We start from the raw sequence: 15,693 nt of genomic DNA, 5'->3' as shown, positions 1-15,693 counted from the left end.
GAAGCATTGCCTTCACACACACACGTCTTCTCCCTGGGGCCGACACTCCAGCTGCAGGTTGGGTGTGATCCAGCCAGCGGGCACACCGCCCAGCCTCCTGCCACTGAGTGCAGCTGTGGGACAGGTGGGGGCCGATGGGCAGGAAGCAGAAGGGAGAGGCTGCAGTGTGAATGCCACTGGCATGGGTCACAGGACCAGGCCGCCATGTAGGGGATGGTGGGGCAACCGGGTGTTAGAAGCGCGGGTCACGTGGGCGACTTTGCAAAGGCAAGCCACCTACCCTTTAGGCCACCCATTCACCTTCAAGCTGTTGCAGGGAAAAACCTCTTACCAGTTGAGCCAAATCGCTACCACTTATCCCCGCAAATCTGCGTGTGGCTTTCCCTTTGAAGGCTCAAGTCCAGAGTTGGGGACATGGCTGGGCCCTCAAAGGGCATTCATTCCCACAAGACCTTGCCCTGAGCACCTGAAGCCCAAGGGGAGGGTCTCTCCTGTCCACAAACATGGTGGTGGTGGGTTAAAAGGTCAAGGAGACACCCTTCCTGAGCCTTGGTGGCCTCAGGCCATTTGCTAGGGGCTTGCTAGGGACTGGGGATCCCAATGAGAGAGCAGATCTGGGGTCCTCCGGCGCTGGGAATGAAGCGGGGGCCAGCAGGCACATGCCCGTAGCAAGAGGGGTCGTTCCGAAGCCAGTACAGAGGAGCACGGCACAGGAGGTATTGGGGGAGTGAGTGCTCTAAGGTCCCTAGGATTCTCTGTACAGGTGAGGAGGCGGGGGTGGGCAAGGTCCCTCCCCCACCCCTGAGAAAGTTCTTAGAGGTGGGAAGACAGACCAGGAGGAGGGAGCCCCCTGGCCAGGCAGCCCCTAGCCAGGCGGCACTGCAGGTCCCCGTGCTCCTGGCGAGGTCGGGGGCCAGGTGTGCTGGGGAACCGGGAGGAGGCTGGGAAGGAGACCGGGGGGTACAACCTGCAGGCATCGCAAAGGGAAAGGCCACTGATCAGCAGGTGCTTTCAGGGCAACGCCGGGGCCAAGGCACATCGTGGGAGAGCCAGCACCACGGGGTTCGATGGCAGTCGCTCAGACCATCTGTCTCTCATTAATGAAGCTGTCCAGCGCAGCGTATTAACACGGAAGTGTGGGCTTGGCCAGCCCCGGGGGGTCTTGCTGCAACTCAAAAGGCACAGCAGTTAAGTCTTAACAACACCTCTGGAACAGTCTGATGTGGGCTCCGAGCCCCCAGTGGGGTGGAGCCCGAGTCCCGGGAGGGAGGCTAGCAGCCAGGCCCACAGTAGGGGGACAAGCTGAGCCCAGGGTCAGTCAACAGCCGGGGGTCCCAACCACCCAGCGGCTCCAGCATGAGCTCACAGCTTCTGATGGCGGCTCTCCTCCTCACCAGCAGGACCCCACTGTGTTTGCAAAGCGCAGGAGGCCGAGTAGAGCCCCCAACACGCCCCGGGAAGAGGTCGGGTTCTGCGGCCAGGAGATTTAAGGCGGCATATGTAAGTGAGTGTGCGAATCAACAGATGTTAAGATAGGGAAAGGATCCCGGATTACCGGAGCGGGGCCGACGTGATCACAGAGGGCTTCTGTGTGCAAGCGGGAGGCAGGAGGCCTTGCAGCTCTGGGGATGGAGGCAGGAGCCAGCAGCCACAGGGGAGGGCGCCTCCGGAAGATGGAAAAGGCAAGGGAGACACTCTCCTCCGGGGCCTCTGGGAGGAACACAGCCGGTGCACCTTAACTATAGCTCAGCGAGATCTGCGTCAGGCTTCTAGCCACAGTAATAAATTTGTGTTTTAAGCCACTGAGTTCATGGTAATTTGTTACAGCAACAAAAAACAAATATGAAAAAGGTGACAGGTCCTGTTTAAAAACGTTCAGATGTCCGGATGCCCTTGCCACTGGGGATGGCCGTGTGGCCCACTTCTGGTCACTTAGGTACCAGCAGAGCCGCACAGGGTGGGGTTTCCAGAAGAGCCACTGTTTGGCTGATGACAAGGGGACAGATCAGAGAGGGGGGCCTTTCTCTCTTTCGTTCTTTCTATTTTTTTAAAAGATTTATTTATTTGACACAGAGAGAGAGAGAGAGGTCACAAGTAGGCAGAGAGGCAGGCAGAGAGAGAGGGGGAAGCAGGCTCCCTGCTGAGCAGAGAGCCCGATACGGGGCTCGATCCCAGGACCCCAAGATCATGACATGAGCTGAGGGGGGCCTTTCTGCCCCTCACCCAGACCACCTGTCACTTCCTCCAGCTTCCTGCCGGGAACACAACGGGAGGTGAGAGGCGAGGCAGCTACAGACAGAGGACAGTGTAGTGCAACTACCACCCAGGCCCTGGACACACGCTTGCCTCCACCATCCCCCAGAAGGGAGAAAAAGCAGCCCTTCTTCCCGGGCAAAGCCTGGATTCTGCAACACTCTCCCAGGGACGCATGGCTCTTACAATGACATGGGTTGCTATCCGGGTACCCGGCTGCTTGGAACCATGAGGGAGCGCAGGGTAAGGATGGGCCTCTCCTCTGGGGAGCTGGCCTCTCAGTCACTGGGACCCGTTGCTAAATGCCCACCCCTGTAGCCAAACATCCCCCCGGGGCACGGCCCCCACAACACAAGCACCTTCGGACGCGGATCCAGTCACCGGTCCAGAGGAAACTCCAGCACGCCGCACACGCACAGGTGTCTGCACAGATACGTATATATAGAGAGACGTTTATTGCATAAATTCCCCCTAGCGCCTTCCCCCTGTGTTTTTATAATCCAGAAGAAAAGGGATTCAAAACAGGTTTTCATTGTGCTGTTTTTAAAAATACAAAAACAGACATCAGGATTACAGGAACTCGTTAACGTGCTGAACTGAGAACACATACGAGCCGCCCAGCGAATGAACCCGTGACTCGATTTACAGCTGCTGGGAACACCGCTTCCACGCGAGGTCCCGAGAGCCGCCGGGGGGAGGAGCAGCCAGGCCGTGTCCCCTGAGGCCAGGCAGCTGCGACCGCCCTGACGGCCTGCCAGCGCCCCGAGAGTGAGGCCACCCCATAGGGCGGACGTCCAGTTGTCTAACACCCACACACACCGGATAATAAACGTTACAATATTTTTAAACCACTCGAAGTCCGTGAAATAAGGAAACCCCGTTGAAGCACAAAAGCCACGTGTGGTCCCGCGGGAGCCTCTGCTGGCCGGCGGTACAGTCGGGTGGGCACGACATGTAGCTGCACCAGGACCTGCAGGAGTGCTGGGCCACCTGGGGACCGGGCCACGTGTCACAGCGGACAGCCAGGCCCCAAGGGACGACGGCCAGAGCCAGGAGACCCACGTAAGAGGGAGACACAGATTTACACCTGAAGACATAAAGAGGACTACAGGCACGAGGCTGAAGGCAAGACGGCTCCTCAGAGGGGCGCCGCTGCCAGAGAGGGGAGCGTGGCTGTGGCCTTGACCATAGCTGTCAGCCACAACGGTCCACGCACAGGCCAACCCCGGCTCCTCGAGGCATGGTGCGTGCAAGAACACTTGTGCAAAGACACACACTCTCCAAGCCTCACCACACACACAACCAAATGCTCCTTTTTGGCCTCTGTGGTCAGCACACAGTCCAGGAAGAGGTAGGGAAGCCACCAGACGCGACTGCGGCCCGGACACAACGCTTCCCCCAGCCCGCAGACACTTGCCTTCCCAAAGTAATGTCTCGACCCCACGAAAGTCGGAGCACAGACGCACGTGGCAGGTGCCGAGCAAGCCGGGCCGACTCAGAAGTCCTGCAGCTCGGGGATGTCCCGGTACAAATCTAGGGTCTCGGGGTTCGAGAAGGCCCCTCGGTGCTCCACGGCTTTTCCAGCGATGATCTGCTTCACGGCCACTTCCACTTTCTTGCCGTTGAGGGTGTACTGCACAGGGTGGAGGAAAAAAGGAGGGAGCTGGGCCTCGAGCAGGGAAGAGCCCGGGGCTCTCAGGGCTGGGCAGTCCAGACCGCGGGCGGAACGATCCCCCCTGGAGCCCACCCCGCACTGTGCCCGCGGAGGGGGCCTTCCACCGCAGTGAGCACGTGGGCCACCACGTCTGAAGACTGTGGGCTGATTCCCGAGGCCCCACTGGCCTCCTCGAGGGAGACGGGGGCCCCAGCGCCTCTCCCTGCAAGGGGGCTCACAGGGCTCACACACGGACAGCTCCAGCAAGGGCCTCACTGTCAGACTGTCTCCTTTTTGTCAGCGCCATTGACTTCACTAGCCTTCTCTGCACCATAAAATCAGGCCATCACCAGCACGTCAGCAGTAGGCTGGCTTCCCACCACCTCGTCACAATCACATGGCCAGTGAGCTTCGTCCACAAGCCTCACCAAGCTGTCCCCAAATCTGTCCTCAGAACCATTCGTCAGGGTGGGATGGGGCAGTCAGACTCCTTCCAAATGTGCAAAGCTCCCCCTAAAACCTGTAGCCCACATGCGCCGCCTTTGCTCCCTGCAGGCCTCTGGTGGCAGTGCAGGCGTCCAGGGGCCAGGGGACTCAAGGACAGAGCCCTTTAGCAGAACGGCAGTGCCCTGTTCTCTCCTCCACGGGCATGATTTTTTTTTTTTCAACCTGAGATGTAATTAAAATTCATTTATTTGAGAAACTCAGGCGACGTGTGAACTAATTAAGGACCTAAGCGCTAGCTTCCCAGGGACTGCCTGTCACTGGGGTGTCAGCCCCTCTCGGCCAGGAACGCGAGAGTCTCACATGCTGTATGGGCTTGGAAGCTTTGCACAAAAGCCCCAAGAATGGCTCAGGGGAGCTAATAATTTATATCTTCCACTGGTTGACAAAAGAAAGAAGGCCGTGATTCAGATGCAATCCCACTACCGCCTCCCCCTGTGAAGAGGGTGGTGGGAGGCAGAGGACCCCCCCCACCCCTGGGGCTATGGCTCGGACCTCCCTGGGGCGCACACACCATGCTGCCTCCCGTCGGTATGGGACAGGCGTCTCAACTGTGAGTGGGGAAAAGATGTGACCAGTTGGGGCGGTCGTGCCTGCCTGGGGCCTGCCAGCCTCACAATGCCCCAAGTGCCCCCCAGTCTTCTTGGCCGGGTCACCCTCACCCCAGCACGTGACACACAGGGCCTACCCAATCCATCAGTCAGATCAGGAGGCTCTGGAAACACAAGGGCCTCAAAAAATCTTAGGGAACCCTCAAAGTGACTTCCCAGCCCAACCAGACAGAAGAGACAGCGCCTGCGGAGGGTGGGAGCTGATAGCGACCTGATAGCCACGCTGAGGACAGAAAGACGGGCCACCATTTCCTGTATCTCTCAAATAAACCGTGTCACTAACCTCATGACCACAGACAGTTGGGGAATAACCCTTCCCGTAACAAAGGACAGATGTCCCGTTTCAACAAAAGAAAGCCAAGGGGAAAATCAAACTCTCATACTCCAGAATGTTCCAGAAGCAGACAGAACTGGTTCCCCAAAGGAAAGCCTTAGGCCCTCATCAGAAGGCAGTAAGTGTCACAGACTCGAGAGAGCCTAGTCCCAAGTTTGGGACCCTTCCCGTGCATAATCAATATTTAAAAGAAGCGTGTGTACAGAAGTCTGGGCCCTGCTCAGGACAGCATCAGAGCTGTGCTCCCGCAGGGGCCCGGTCATGCTCTGCCCCACCTCCCCATCAGAGAATCACGATCCGCCGGCTTCTGTACAGCCTGGCTCGTCTGTGCACACACGCGTGCATGTGCACACGGCAGCCTCCCCTCTCGGCTGCCGTCCGCGTGTCAGCAGTCCCAGCTGAGGCTGAGATCCAGTCTGGGCGCCCCTCCTCCCCCACTCAGAACCTAAACAGAGTGGAAGGGGAGGCAGCTTTCTGGGGATGCGCCTCTAAATAGCTTCGACTCTTCTTTCCACGGGCGAAACTTAAAATTAAAAGGCAAGAGCAACGGCACCCCAGCGGCTCTTTAAAAAGTTAAAATTAATTTTCTCATTAATAATTTCAAGAACACAGCAGCACCACACTGGGGGAAAGCTGGCTGTATGTGCAGGACCGGGCCGCCTGGCCTCCGAACACAGGTATTTTAGCAGAAGTTACTTTAAATGCAATTCAGGAAGGGTTTAAAAAAAAAAAAGGAGAGAAAGAGAGAGATGTTGGGGGGGAGTGCCAGGCAACAGAGACAAACTTATTATATAAGCAGAACAAGCTCCTAGATGAGTCCCCGCGTGCACGGCCTCTCGGGGAGATGCCGGCGCTCTGGGTCCCACGGCCGGGAGGCAGGACCTACCGGGATGCCCTAGGTCTCCAGGATGAGGCTGGGCACATGCCGTGCAGACAGGCCGACGCGGATGGCGTTACAGATGCTTTTCCACCAGCTCGGCCCGAACGAGTGGCCAGAAGCCATCTTCAGGAAGAGAAGGACCCTCTCCTCCCCGTGCTTTTGTACTGGGGACGCAGAGGCTGTCTGCCACCTCCCGAAGGCCTCCACTGGGAGACAACAGGGGAAGGGAACACGCGCTCACAGCGCCCGCCGCGGCCAGCCAGCAGGGCAGGGGAGGCCAGCCCCCCGGGCCTGATGGGCACGGCCGCCTCTCCCCACCCTCCCGGGATAGAGACCCTCCAGGGGAGCTCGCAGGAGAGCGCCCCGTCTCCGGCGGGGAGTCAAGAGCTGTGGCTTGAACTGCAGTGGTCAACGTGTTTATAGGAAGCCAAACACAGGCCTCCTGGCTCCACTACACGCCGATTTAAAGATAAATAGGAAGCAAGTGCCTGTGGTGGGGACCCCCGCTGCAAGGAGGGACAAAGGCTCAAGGCAGGGGGAGCAGGACTCCGGCCTGGCTCCAACAATCTTGGTGTGACCTCAGTAGGACGACACCCTCCCAGGGAGGCTGACTTCGGAACCTGCGGGAGCACTTTGACGGCCCACGGTTGACTCTACTGTGCGGCTGCAAGGCCCACCATCTTTAAATGGCGTCCTGAATGGCGCTGTGGGGCCTCAGCAATCCAACCTCTCTGTGCTTCTCCTTCACCCATACGGAGAGGACATAATTTAAGCAAGCCAAGGTTGCTCACTGTGAAGATAAAATGTAACGGAACAGGAATGGGCCTCTGAGGCTTTGCAAGCCATGAGCAGTGTGGACAAGGTATGTTCTGGAAAGAAGGACACGTTCACAAATGTCCATTCTCACCACCGGGCAAACAGGCCGGAGTTAGCGCCACAAGGCAGGCTCTCTGGAAAGCGGGCTCTGGGGCTCCCCGCTAGGACCCACCCTCCTTCCTTCCATGGATGACCCGGAGAATAATTCAGGAGAAGTGAAACACTTACCAATTGTTATATGATTTCCGAGGAGCTGCCAAATCGCACTCCGTTGGGGTTGAGTGTGCCATCTGCTGGTGAAGAGACAAGGTCATGAACACACAGCGTTCCTGAGTGAGGCACGTCACCCAGGGACGTGGGGAGCATCACCCCCTTTCCACACGGCAACACTGGCCGCGGCATGAAGGCTCCGTCCCCTTGCTTCCTTATCCCTCCCGGTCCCCTCCCTCTCTAAACTCCAAGCCAGACAACAAGGGAGTCCCCTTTGTGTGGAAACACCTGTCACCTCCCTGCCCCTTCCCACCTGTACAGGTGTTCTGGAAGGGCTGTTGCTACCAAGGACGGACACACCTTTGCCACAGACCCGCTACCCCATGCTGGGGCCCAGGAATGTGGATCAGGCCCAGACCCGGCCCTCAGAGAGCCGACACAGGATGCCCCCTGTCCCTGCTTGGATGCTTTGGCAAAGGGGGCTCCTGGGAAGAGAAGCCGTCCGAAGACCCCTCACCTCCGGCCCAGCATGCTGATGCCCCCCGTTTTGGGGTTGATTCTGCAGAAGTCACCGTGCGCCCAGACACCTGCAGGGAAGCAGAGAGGCTCAGTCACCCCAAGGAGAAGGGGTCCTGCCTGGACAGACGCCCACGGCAGGCATGACAGCAACAGGAGGTTCATCAAGCAGGTACGGAACGGGGCTGGGGCCGGGGTAAAAGTGGATTAGCCCATCCCTGCCCCCCAGGAGCACAGCATCTAGCAGGGGCACCTGGGCGCCCAGTTCTGACACGCACCAGCACGCAAGAGAACGTCACTCCTTCGGGCACCCACAGGGCCTAAGGAATTCACAGGGTGGGGACCAGCCCTGGCAGTGAGGGTGCGAGGGGGCGGCGGGGAATGGTCAGTGGGAGCTTTGGAAGCAGGCCTGACTGAAGCCACTTTAGGAAGTCAGGGTGGTCTGGGAGAGCTGAGGGGGCAGGTCTGGAGGGGCTCGGGCCCACCCCTGGAACGGGACAGAAGCAGCACGACCAGAGGAGGCTCCTAACAGAGGCCCGAGGTAAGGCACGAGCCATTTGCACAGAGCTACCTAGCTGGTAAACCCGCGGGCGACACGGAAGGCAGAGGAACGGGGTGGAGGGGCAGGGATCAGAGGTGACTGATCACCTGTGCCAACCCCGTGTGGCCCGGCAGACAGTCGAGGCCTGGGCTGGTGGCATTCCCAGGGAGGCCCTCATCCGGACACAGCAAAGCTAATAGCCCCAGCCTCAGCCACATCCTCCAGGAGCAGGAAAGAGAAGTCATGCCTCAACGGAATTGTCAAGGGAGCAATTAAAGCGGCCAGAAGCTTCCTCCTGCCGCCAAAGGCAGTGACCTTGACCAGCCGCACAATCGGAGGCCAAACACGGGTGTGAAACGACCAGGAGCTCATCCCGCCAGCTCTGCGGCCACCCGGAAGGTCACTTCCCCAGGGGCAGCCCGGCCTCCTGAAAGGGGCTCGAGTCCCTGCAGCCCAGAAAGGGGAAAATATCAAATAAAACCAGCTTTGGGGCCTTCACAGAGAGACCTCCTCCCCCGCAATGCTGGAGACGCTTCCTGCCTGGAGGCGCGAACCCCATCCGCCTGCACCTGCCCGGGAGGGCCACCGTGACGAGACATTGCGCTTATTCCCTGGCTCGTTCACAGTCACGACCAGACCGCACGAGCAGCGACGGAGGCTCCCGCCCAGGTGGCAGACCCAGCTGAAGGCCAGGACGTCTGTCCGTCTGCAGGGAGTGTGGTCCCTGGGAGGCAGTTAGGGAATGGAGGGACTCCGGGCTCCTTTTTTCTGATACAAAAGAGAACTGTAGCCTCCGGGTCCCTCTCCCCTCCATCCCCAAGCTGAAGAGAGAAAAACCCCTTCCTCCTGACAGGACTCGTGAAAGACTCGGGTACCAAACAGGAAAAAGATCATTCCCAGAGACTGCGAGAGATACTCCAGTTTCTGCAGAAGCATATCCGACAGCTGCTCCGAACGCCGGGCTTCCAGACGCCGTCCCAGGGGACAGGGCTGCGGACGCAGCTGCAGGGCCGCCCCCTCCACGGGTCCTTTCTCATCTGGGGACCGGGCGCCCGACCGACACAGAGTCTGGGCCGTGCAGAGCCGGCTTTCCCAGGAGTTTGATCATGAATGCGAGACCCCGGAAATGAAGACCAAACGCAAGGCGCAAAGGCACCCTGAAGGAATTGTCATTTGTGAAAATAAAATGCAGCACTGCCGCCTCGTACAACGTGAAGTCGGGAGGAAGGATTCTCACGGGGCTGGTGGCTCTGCTGCCAGGTTGTCACGGCGCAGGAATGCAGGCTTGCCTGCGGGTTCCCGCGCCCGGGGCCAGCAGAGCACTGACTCCTTCCACCCTGTTTCAGCGACCGCACGCAGCGCAAAGGGAGAGACCCGGCCTTGCTCTTGCTTTCCTCGTGCAGGAAATCTAGGTAAGCACGTGTCTTTGTATAGAAGAACAACAGCACGACTGTCCGCGTCTGCAAACGCACCATCGTGAATAAACTGCACACCCACGCACACGCTTCTCTTATGGGAGGACCCAGGGCTCCGTGAGTTATGACTCGGTGTCTCCTTCCGCTTTGAGCTCTTCTGCTGATGCGGGCTGGGGGAACCTCTGGCTGTCTCCGTGTCCAAGTTCAAATTCCCAACAGTTGATGGATGTGCTTGGCTCCCGAGTGGAAATGTGTCCCCTACACTCACCCATACCCATTTTATTTCCCTTTTTGTCTTGGCTGCCAGGAAACTCGGGAGCTGAAATCACTGCTTTGTAGAATCAGAACAGTCTAAGTCTTTCTTCAGTCCACTTTTAAAGTCTCTTTAAATTTTTACTAGGTTTTGGGCGCCTGGGTGGCTCAGTGGGTTAAGCCTCTGCCTTTGGCTCAGGTCATGATCTCAGGGTCCTGGGATCGAGTCCCACATCGGGCTCTCTGCTCAGCAGGGGGCCTGCTTCCCTTCCTCTCTCTCTGCCTGCCTCTCTGCCTACTTGTGATCTCTCTCTGTCAAATAAATAAATAAAATCTTTTAAAAAAAAATAAATAAATAAATAGATTTTTACTAGGTTTTTAAAAATGATAAGATATAAAGAAAAGCAAAACAGCTCATAATTCCCCCACACAGATAACCCTTTGTTGTGGATTTATTCACACACTTGCACACACATATTTCCTTTTAAAGGTTTACACAAAGAGATACTGCTCCCTCTGTGCTGAACTTCTTCTTTTCGCTTACTAATGTCTTGGATATCACCGCCTGCTCACGGTTTCACCTGGCCTCACTATGTCTGTGAGTTTGCTCGCTGCTCCAGGCACGACAACCTTGGCCTCCAGCTGTTTCCCTCAACACTAATTCCAATACAGTGTCAGAATCTCCCAGGACAACATGGACAGTCAGGTTCCACCTGTGCTCCTCCGGTCCACGACCAAGGGCTTCAGAGTTCCATTATCTTACCTGCCTTCCTCTTTCCTTCCTCTTCCCGCACTGGTTCACACATCTCCCACCTACTCCCAGAAAGTATCTGAGAAACTACTTATAAACCCGATTACATAATGAGATTCTTTCAAGAGAATCAGAAACCCTGCCCTGGGGGTAAGAGGACTGCTGCAAACAAGCAATGATTTTTGCTCTGAGCTTCCTGGCAGCCAAGGCAAAAATGGAAATGGCAATAAAACAGGTCACAATACTCGTTTTCTCCAAGAGGGAAGTTCAGAAAAAGAAGGAAGGAATGGAGGGAGAGAGGGGAAGGAAAGGCTCTGAAATCAATCCTGAGAGACATTTATCATGTTGACTGTATATACGATAAGTTATAGGAAACACAGCTTCCAAAGCCAGTGAGCCGTACTGCAGGAGACAGAGATGGATTTTTAAGACGGATTCTCCCACTGAGGTTCTACTCCTTTTGGCCTCTCTTCCTACGACAGGAGGTCCTGCCCTGTCCTTCAGGGTCACCTGAGGAACGTTTCTCTCTACATTAGCTCCCTCTATGCTTTTCACTCCGTCTGGACAGCTGCACGCCGGCGGGATCCAAGGCGGGGCTCACGCGTGGCAGGTACCCAGGAGGCTATGCCACATCTGGGGCGCTCCTCCAACACCCGCATGGGGTTGCAATGCCAGATACAGTGCTTTTCACATGGGACGTGTAAACACGCAAGGTCAGGGGGAGAGAGACGGGAGGGGTCCACGGCGAGTTCTGCTCCTGCCGGCCACCTGCCCTTCTCTGATCCTCCATGAGCCGTTACCGCAAAACCAAAGTATCTTTCTGGAGACGGAAGCAAGCACGCACTTGGAGAACACCGCTCTGGGACAGAGGGCTTACTAAACTGTGAATCAGACAGCTGCGATAACTCGAGGCTGCTTATGAACGAAGGACAGATGGAGACGGGAGTCAGAGCTTGAAATAAAACACTTCCCTGCTCCGGGGCAAGGCGCCACTCGGAAGATGAAACGCGAGGGTGTCGGTCTGTGTGAGAGTGACAAGCGGGCTGCCGAGCATCCCACCCCCAACGTGCTCCTCCTCCAAGACCTCCATGAGGACTGGGCGAGGGTGGGTGCCCAGCGGAGAGGAGGAGGCCCAAGCCAGATTCCTCCTGAACACGCCGCTTCCATCTGAACCGGCGGTCCTGGTAAGCGTGCAGCCCACAGCCCTCCCACAGGCAAACCGGGGCTCGTACTGGGGCTCATGCCGGCCCCCGGCAGCCGCACCTGCAGCCCAGGGGCTCTGCACACAGAGGCCAGCTAAGCAGAAAGCAACCCCACCAGGGCTCAGCCTGTTCAGCATCTGACTCTTGGTTTCCGCTCAGGTCCTCTGCACTCAGCAAGGGTCTGCTTGAGAGTCTCTCCCCTCCTCCCTCTGCCCCTCCCTACCCCACTGCTCACGTGCTCCCTTTCTCTCTCAAATCAACAAACTGTAAGGAAATAGAAGCTAACCAGACCCAGTTTCACAGGATGGCTCCAAGCGGAAGGGACAAGATCCCGATCCCCATGCATCCCCGCCCCCTGGTGGAAGGAGCCGTGAGCAGCTTCACGGCGTGGGGGGTGGGGGTGGGGTGCGGGCAGAGCCAGACGGAAGGCCCAGCCCAGAGGGAGTGTGGGCGGCCCCCTCCGCAGCCCCCGCCCCCGGACCCACCTGGGAACCTGGAGAAATAGGCCTTCCTGTACTTGCTCCCGTTCTCGTCGTTCCAGAAGTGCGTGGGCTGGCAGGGGGTCGGCTTGGTGCACACCAGCTCGCCGCTCTCCCCCCACACTGCCTGTCCTGCTCCGGGAAGGAGAGACTACCCTGAGCACACGCAGCAGCACGTACCCTGGCGCACACGCTCCCCATCCCCGACCCCAGCGACCTTCCCTCCGGACCCACGCCCCCCCAAACCTCTCTTCTAAAGGGAACTGATTTTCCCCACACGTGTATTATTACGTTCACGCCATCGAGACACGGCTCCGAACAGCCAAGTCATCCCGCGTGTCTCCAAACTGTGCCCACGGTCTCATGCTGTGTGCGCCCCGCACCCCGCACCCCGCTCGGCTCTCAGTGTGGGCTTGGGGCGCCTCACTCGTCCACTATACGCCGCGCCAGCCCACTCGTTTTCACTGCTTGTAACTGTCCACGTGCGAGCGCGGCCATTTAGTCCTCTGGAGGACGAGCTCTGTATGTTCCCGACTCTGTTCCCTACTGCGAACACGCGGCGACAAACACTCGCACGCCTCTCCTCGCTCGTATGCGCCAGTGCTTCTCCCAGGAGTAGAATTCCTGCACCACGCAGTCCCTACCTCTCTTCATTACTCCCAACCTGCAGGCTAACTGAGTCGCGCCGAGTCCCACCTGCTCCCGCAGGGCGCCTGGTCTCCGGCCCCGGGCACAGCAGAGGCTGTGGAGGCCGAGGAGAGGGCAGCACAGCAACCCTCCCAGGGAGCGGGTCCCTTTACCCAGCACCTCCCACACTGTGGCAGTGCGGGACTGGCACTGAGAAGTCACCATTCCACGTGCGCCCACGGGGGCTCCTGGGGTTCCCCATTTCCTCCCCCCTCACCTAGCTCCTCCCATCCCACCGAACCCCCCAGAGAGACGACAGACAGACAGCTGGGAGCTGCAGAGATGGCCGTCAGTTTCTCTCTGCCAGGAGCACCTCCCCCAACCAGGCCACAGAATGCAGCAGTGACCAGGACCAAAAGAAATGGTTCAGACGGTGGGGAAGAAAATAGACATATGGGGCCGAGAAGCTCTGCGAGCACCAGGAAAAGTCCTCTTCTGAAAGTAAGAACCGATTTTCAGAAAGGTCTCTGGCAATATTTCCCATGAACTGGAGAGGGAGAAATCCTTCCTGTGCTCTCCAGGCTTCCAGCCCCTAACCTGACGGGCCCACCACGGCCGATGTCTCTCTCTCTTCCTCACCCAGACTCCCCATGCACTCTGTCAGGCTAAAATAATGGTGGCTGCAGGGCGAATTTGCACAGTGCACACAGCACACGCCAGGCTAGGCCCTGTTTGATGCTAGAGACACAAACAGGATTTGCTCATTTATCAACGGCCACCAACAGGCTATAGAGCAAAAGCTCATCCTGACACCGTCAGAGGCCCACACCCCGGCTCCCTCACTGGGTCCGTGTCAAGGTCAGGGGGTCACAGGAGCAGGGCAGTGGGGCTGCCTGAGCAGCCTCTCCGGGCTTTGGATGCCGGGGGAGCAAGAGCCCTCCTGCCGCTCCTGAACACACTGCTTCCCGCTGTGCTCCAGCCCGACACTGACTTCTCAGGCAGGAAGGCCGAAGGGGACGGGGGACAAGGAGCCCAGTGGGCAGCTAGGACCCCAGTCTGCACGTGAGCTGGGCCCCCCCTCTCGGGGAGGTTACACACCCGAGAGCTCCCGAGCTACCGGCCACGCCCAGAAACAGAAAGAAAGGCGGTGAGCGGAGCCGTCACCTTCTTCGTTCCAGGCTTCCACGGCCATGCCCAGGTTCCGGGCCTGGATCTCCCCTCTGTAGACAGGAACAGAAAAATTCTGGCCCATGAAGCAGGAGATGATGTCGGTGCCCCCTGCAAACAAAGGGAAAGGAGAGGCAGAATTCAGAAGACTCAGATGAACAGCTTTGTTTTTGACTGGTGAACACCAAGGGAGGAAGACCCCAGAGGTATCTCTACTCTTTCTCCCGTAGATACAGATGCACGGATGGTTAGCGCTTCTTTGCAGGGAGAAATGAGCGAGGCGATTTAGAAATCTCAGCAAAACGCCTGTGTCCGGATGATTTATGTTTTGACCAAGTCTTCCTGCTGGACGACAGACAAAACGAATGACCTCTTATGGTCACAGTGAAATTCGAGACTTGGGCTCACGGGACATGAAGGCTTCACCCATGAGCCCAACCTCACCAGCACCGCGTGGGCAGATGCGTCACATACGGAGGCCCTCTGCGGTGGCCGGAGGAGCCACACCCCAGGGGTCCGTGCAGGCCGGGTCTCACGGAAGACAGAACGCATCGGGCAGGAAGCACGCTGGGGTGCCAGGAAGGCCTGGGATGCTCTTGGGTGACCTTGGGACGCCTGCGGCGCAGCCCGGGCTGAGGGGCTGAAACACGCCGAGGTCCAAGAGCACTGGATCAGCCAGCAGCCCACCTCCCAAAGCTTCTGCACTGCAGCGCTCTGGGCAGGTAATGTCCTCCGGGAGGCCGAGGAGTGGATGTGAGCCTCCCTGCCACCTGGCTGGAGACCCTCCCCACACACGATCATCTAACACATGTCGGGCACCGCATACACCCGCCTCCTGCCTTTCCCCCAGAGCATCTCGAAGAGTGTTTTGTGTCAGGAAAGGAGAGCTGCTATGTTCCAAGACTTCATGGCATTCACAGAGTGACACACAGGCGGCAAACATTTATACATGTCACCAGTCACGAGGAGAGTGACCCCGCTAGATAAGTGGCCCAAGCCACCCACTCAGTGGGCAGCAGTTGCTAGGACAGGCCCCTGGAGTCACACTGTACAATCCGTCCCTTTTAAGGCAGGCAAACTGAGGCCCAGAGGGAGAAGGGATGTCACAAGGCCACTTGCAGATGCTGGCCGGACCCTTGCCTGCCCTGCTCGCCTAAACAGCTCAAGTCCCCCAGCCTAAGGCCATGGCTCCCGCAGGAAAGCAGAGGCCTGTCACGGCAGCTTCGGGCTTCAAGCAAATCACACAGTAGCTTTTAAAGACGTGTTCTCGGGGGCACCTGGGTGGCTCAGTTGTTGAGCCTCTGCCTCTGGCTCAGGTCATGATCCCAGGGTCCTGGGATCGAGCCCCGCATCGGGCTCCCTGCTCAGCGAGGAGCCTGCTTCTCCCTCTCCCACTCCCCCTGCTTGTGTTCCCTCTCTCGCTGTGACTCTCTCTATCAAATGAATAAATAATTTTTTAAAACAAATAAAGATATGCTTTC

General features: G+C 58.0%; 1 protein-coding gene across 1 annotated transcript in view; it reads right to left on the bottom strand.

The window, feature by feature from the left end:
- Positions 1 to 2,685: 2,685 nt before the first annotated feature.
- AACS (acetoacetyl-CoA synthetase) overlaps positions 2,686 to 15,693 on the bottom strand; it is a 53,665-nt gene continuing 40,657 nt past the window's right edge. The window contains exons 13-18 of the mRNA XM_032310387.1: positions 14,210 to 14,323; positions 12,425 to 12,550; positions 7,780 to 7,849; positions 7,281 to 7,345; positions 6,243 to 6,442; positions 2,686 to 3,886 (exon numbers count right to left, since the gene is read on the bottom strand). Coding sequence (XP_032166278.1) covers positions 6,252 to 6,442; positions 7,281 to 7,345; positions 7,780 to 7,849; positions 12,425 to 12,550; positions 14,210 to 14,323 — 566 coding nt within the window. The 3' untranslated portion in view covers positions 2,686 to 3,886; positions 6,243 to 6,251. The remainder of the gene's footprint in view (positions 3,887 to 6,242; positions 6,443 to 7,280; positions 7,346 to 7,779; positions 7,850 to 12,424; positions 12,551 to 14,209; positions 14,324 to 15,693) is intronic.

This window comes from Mustela erminea, chromosome 13 (genome assembly GCF_009829155.1).
Source record: "Mustela erminea isolate mMusErm1 chromosome 13, mMusErm1.Pri, whole genome shotgun sequence".
NCBI classification, from domain to species: Eukaryota; Metazoa; Chordata; class Mammalia; order Carnivora; family Mustelidae; genus Mustela; species Mustela erminea.
This window is presented reverse-complemented; position numbering and strand designations above follow the sequence as displayed.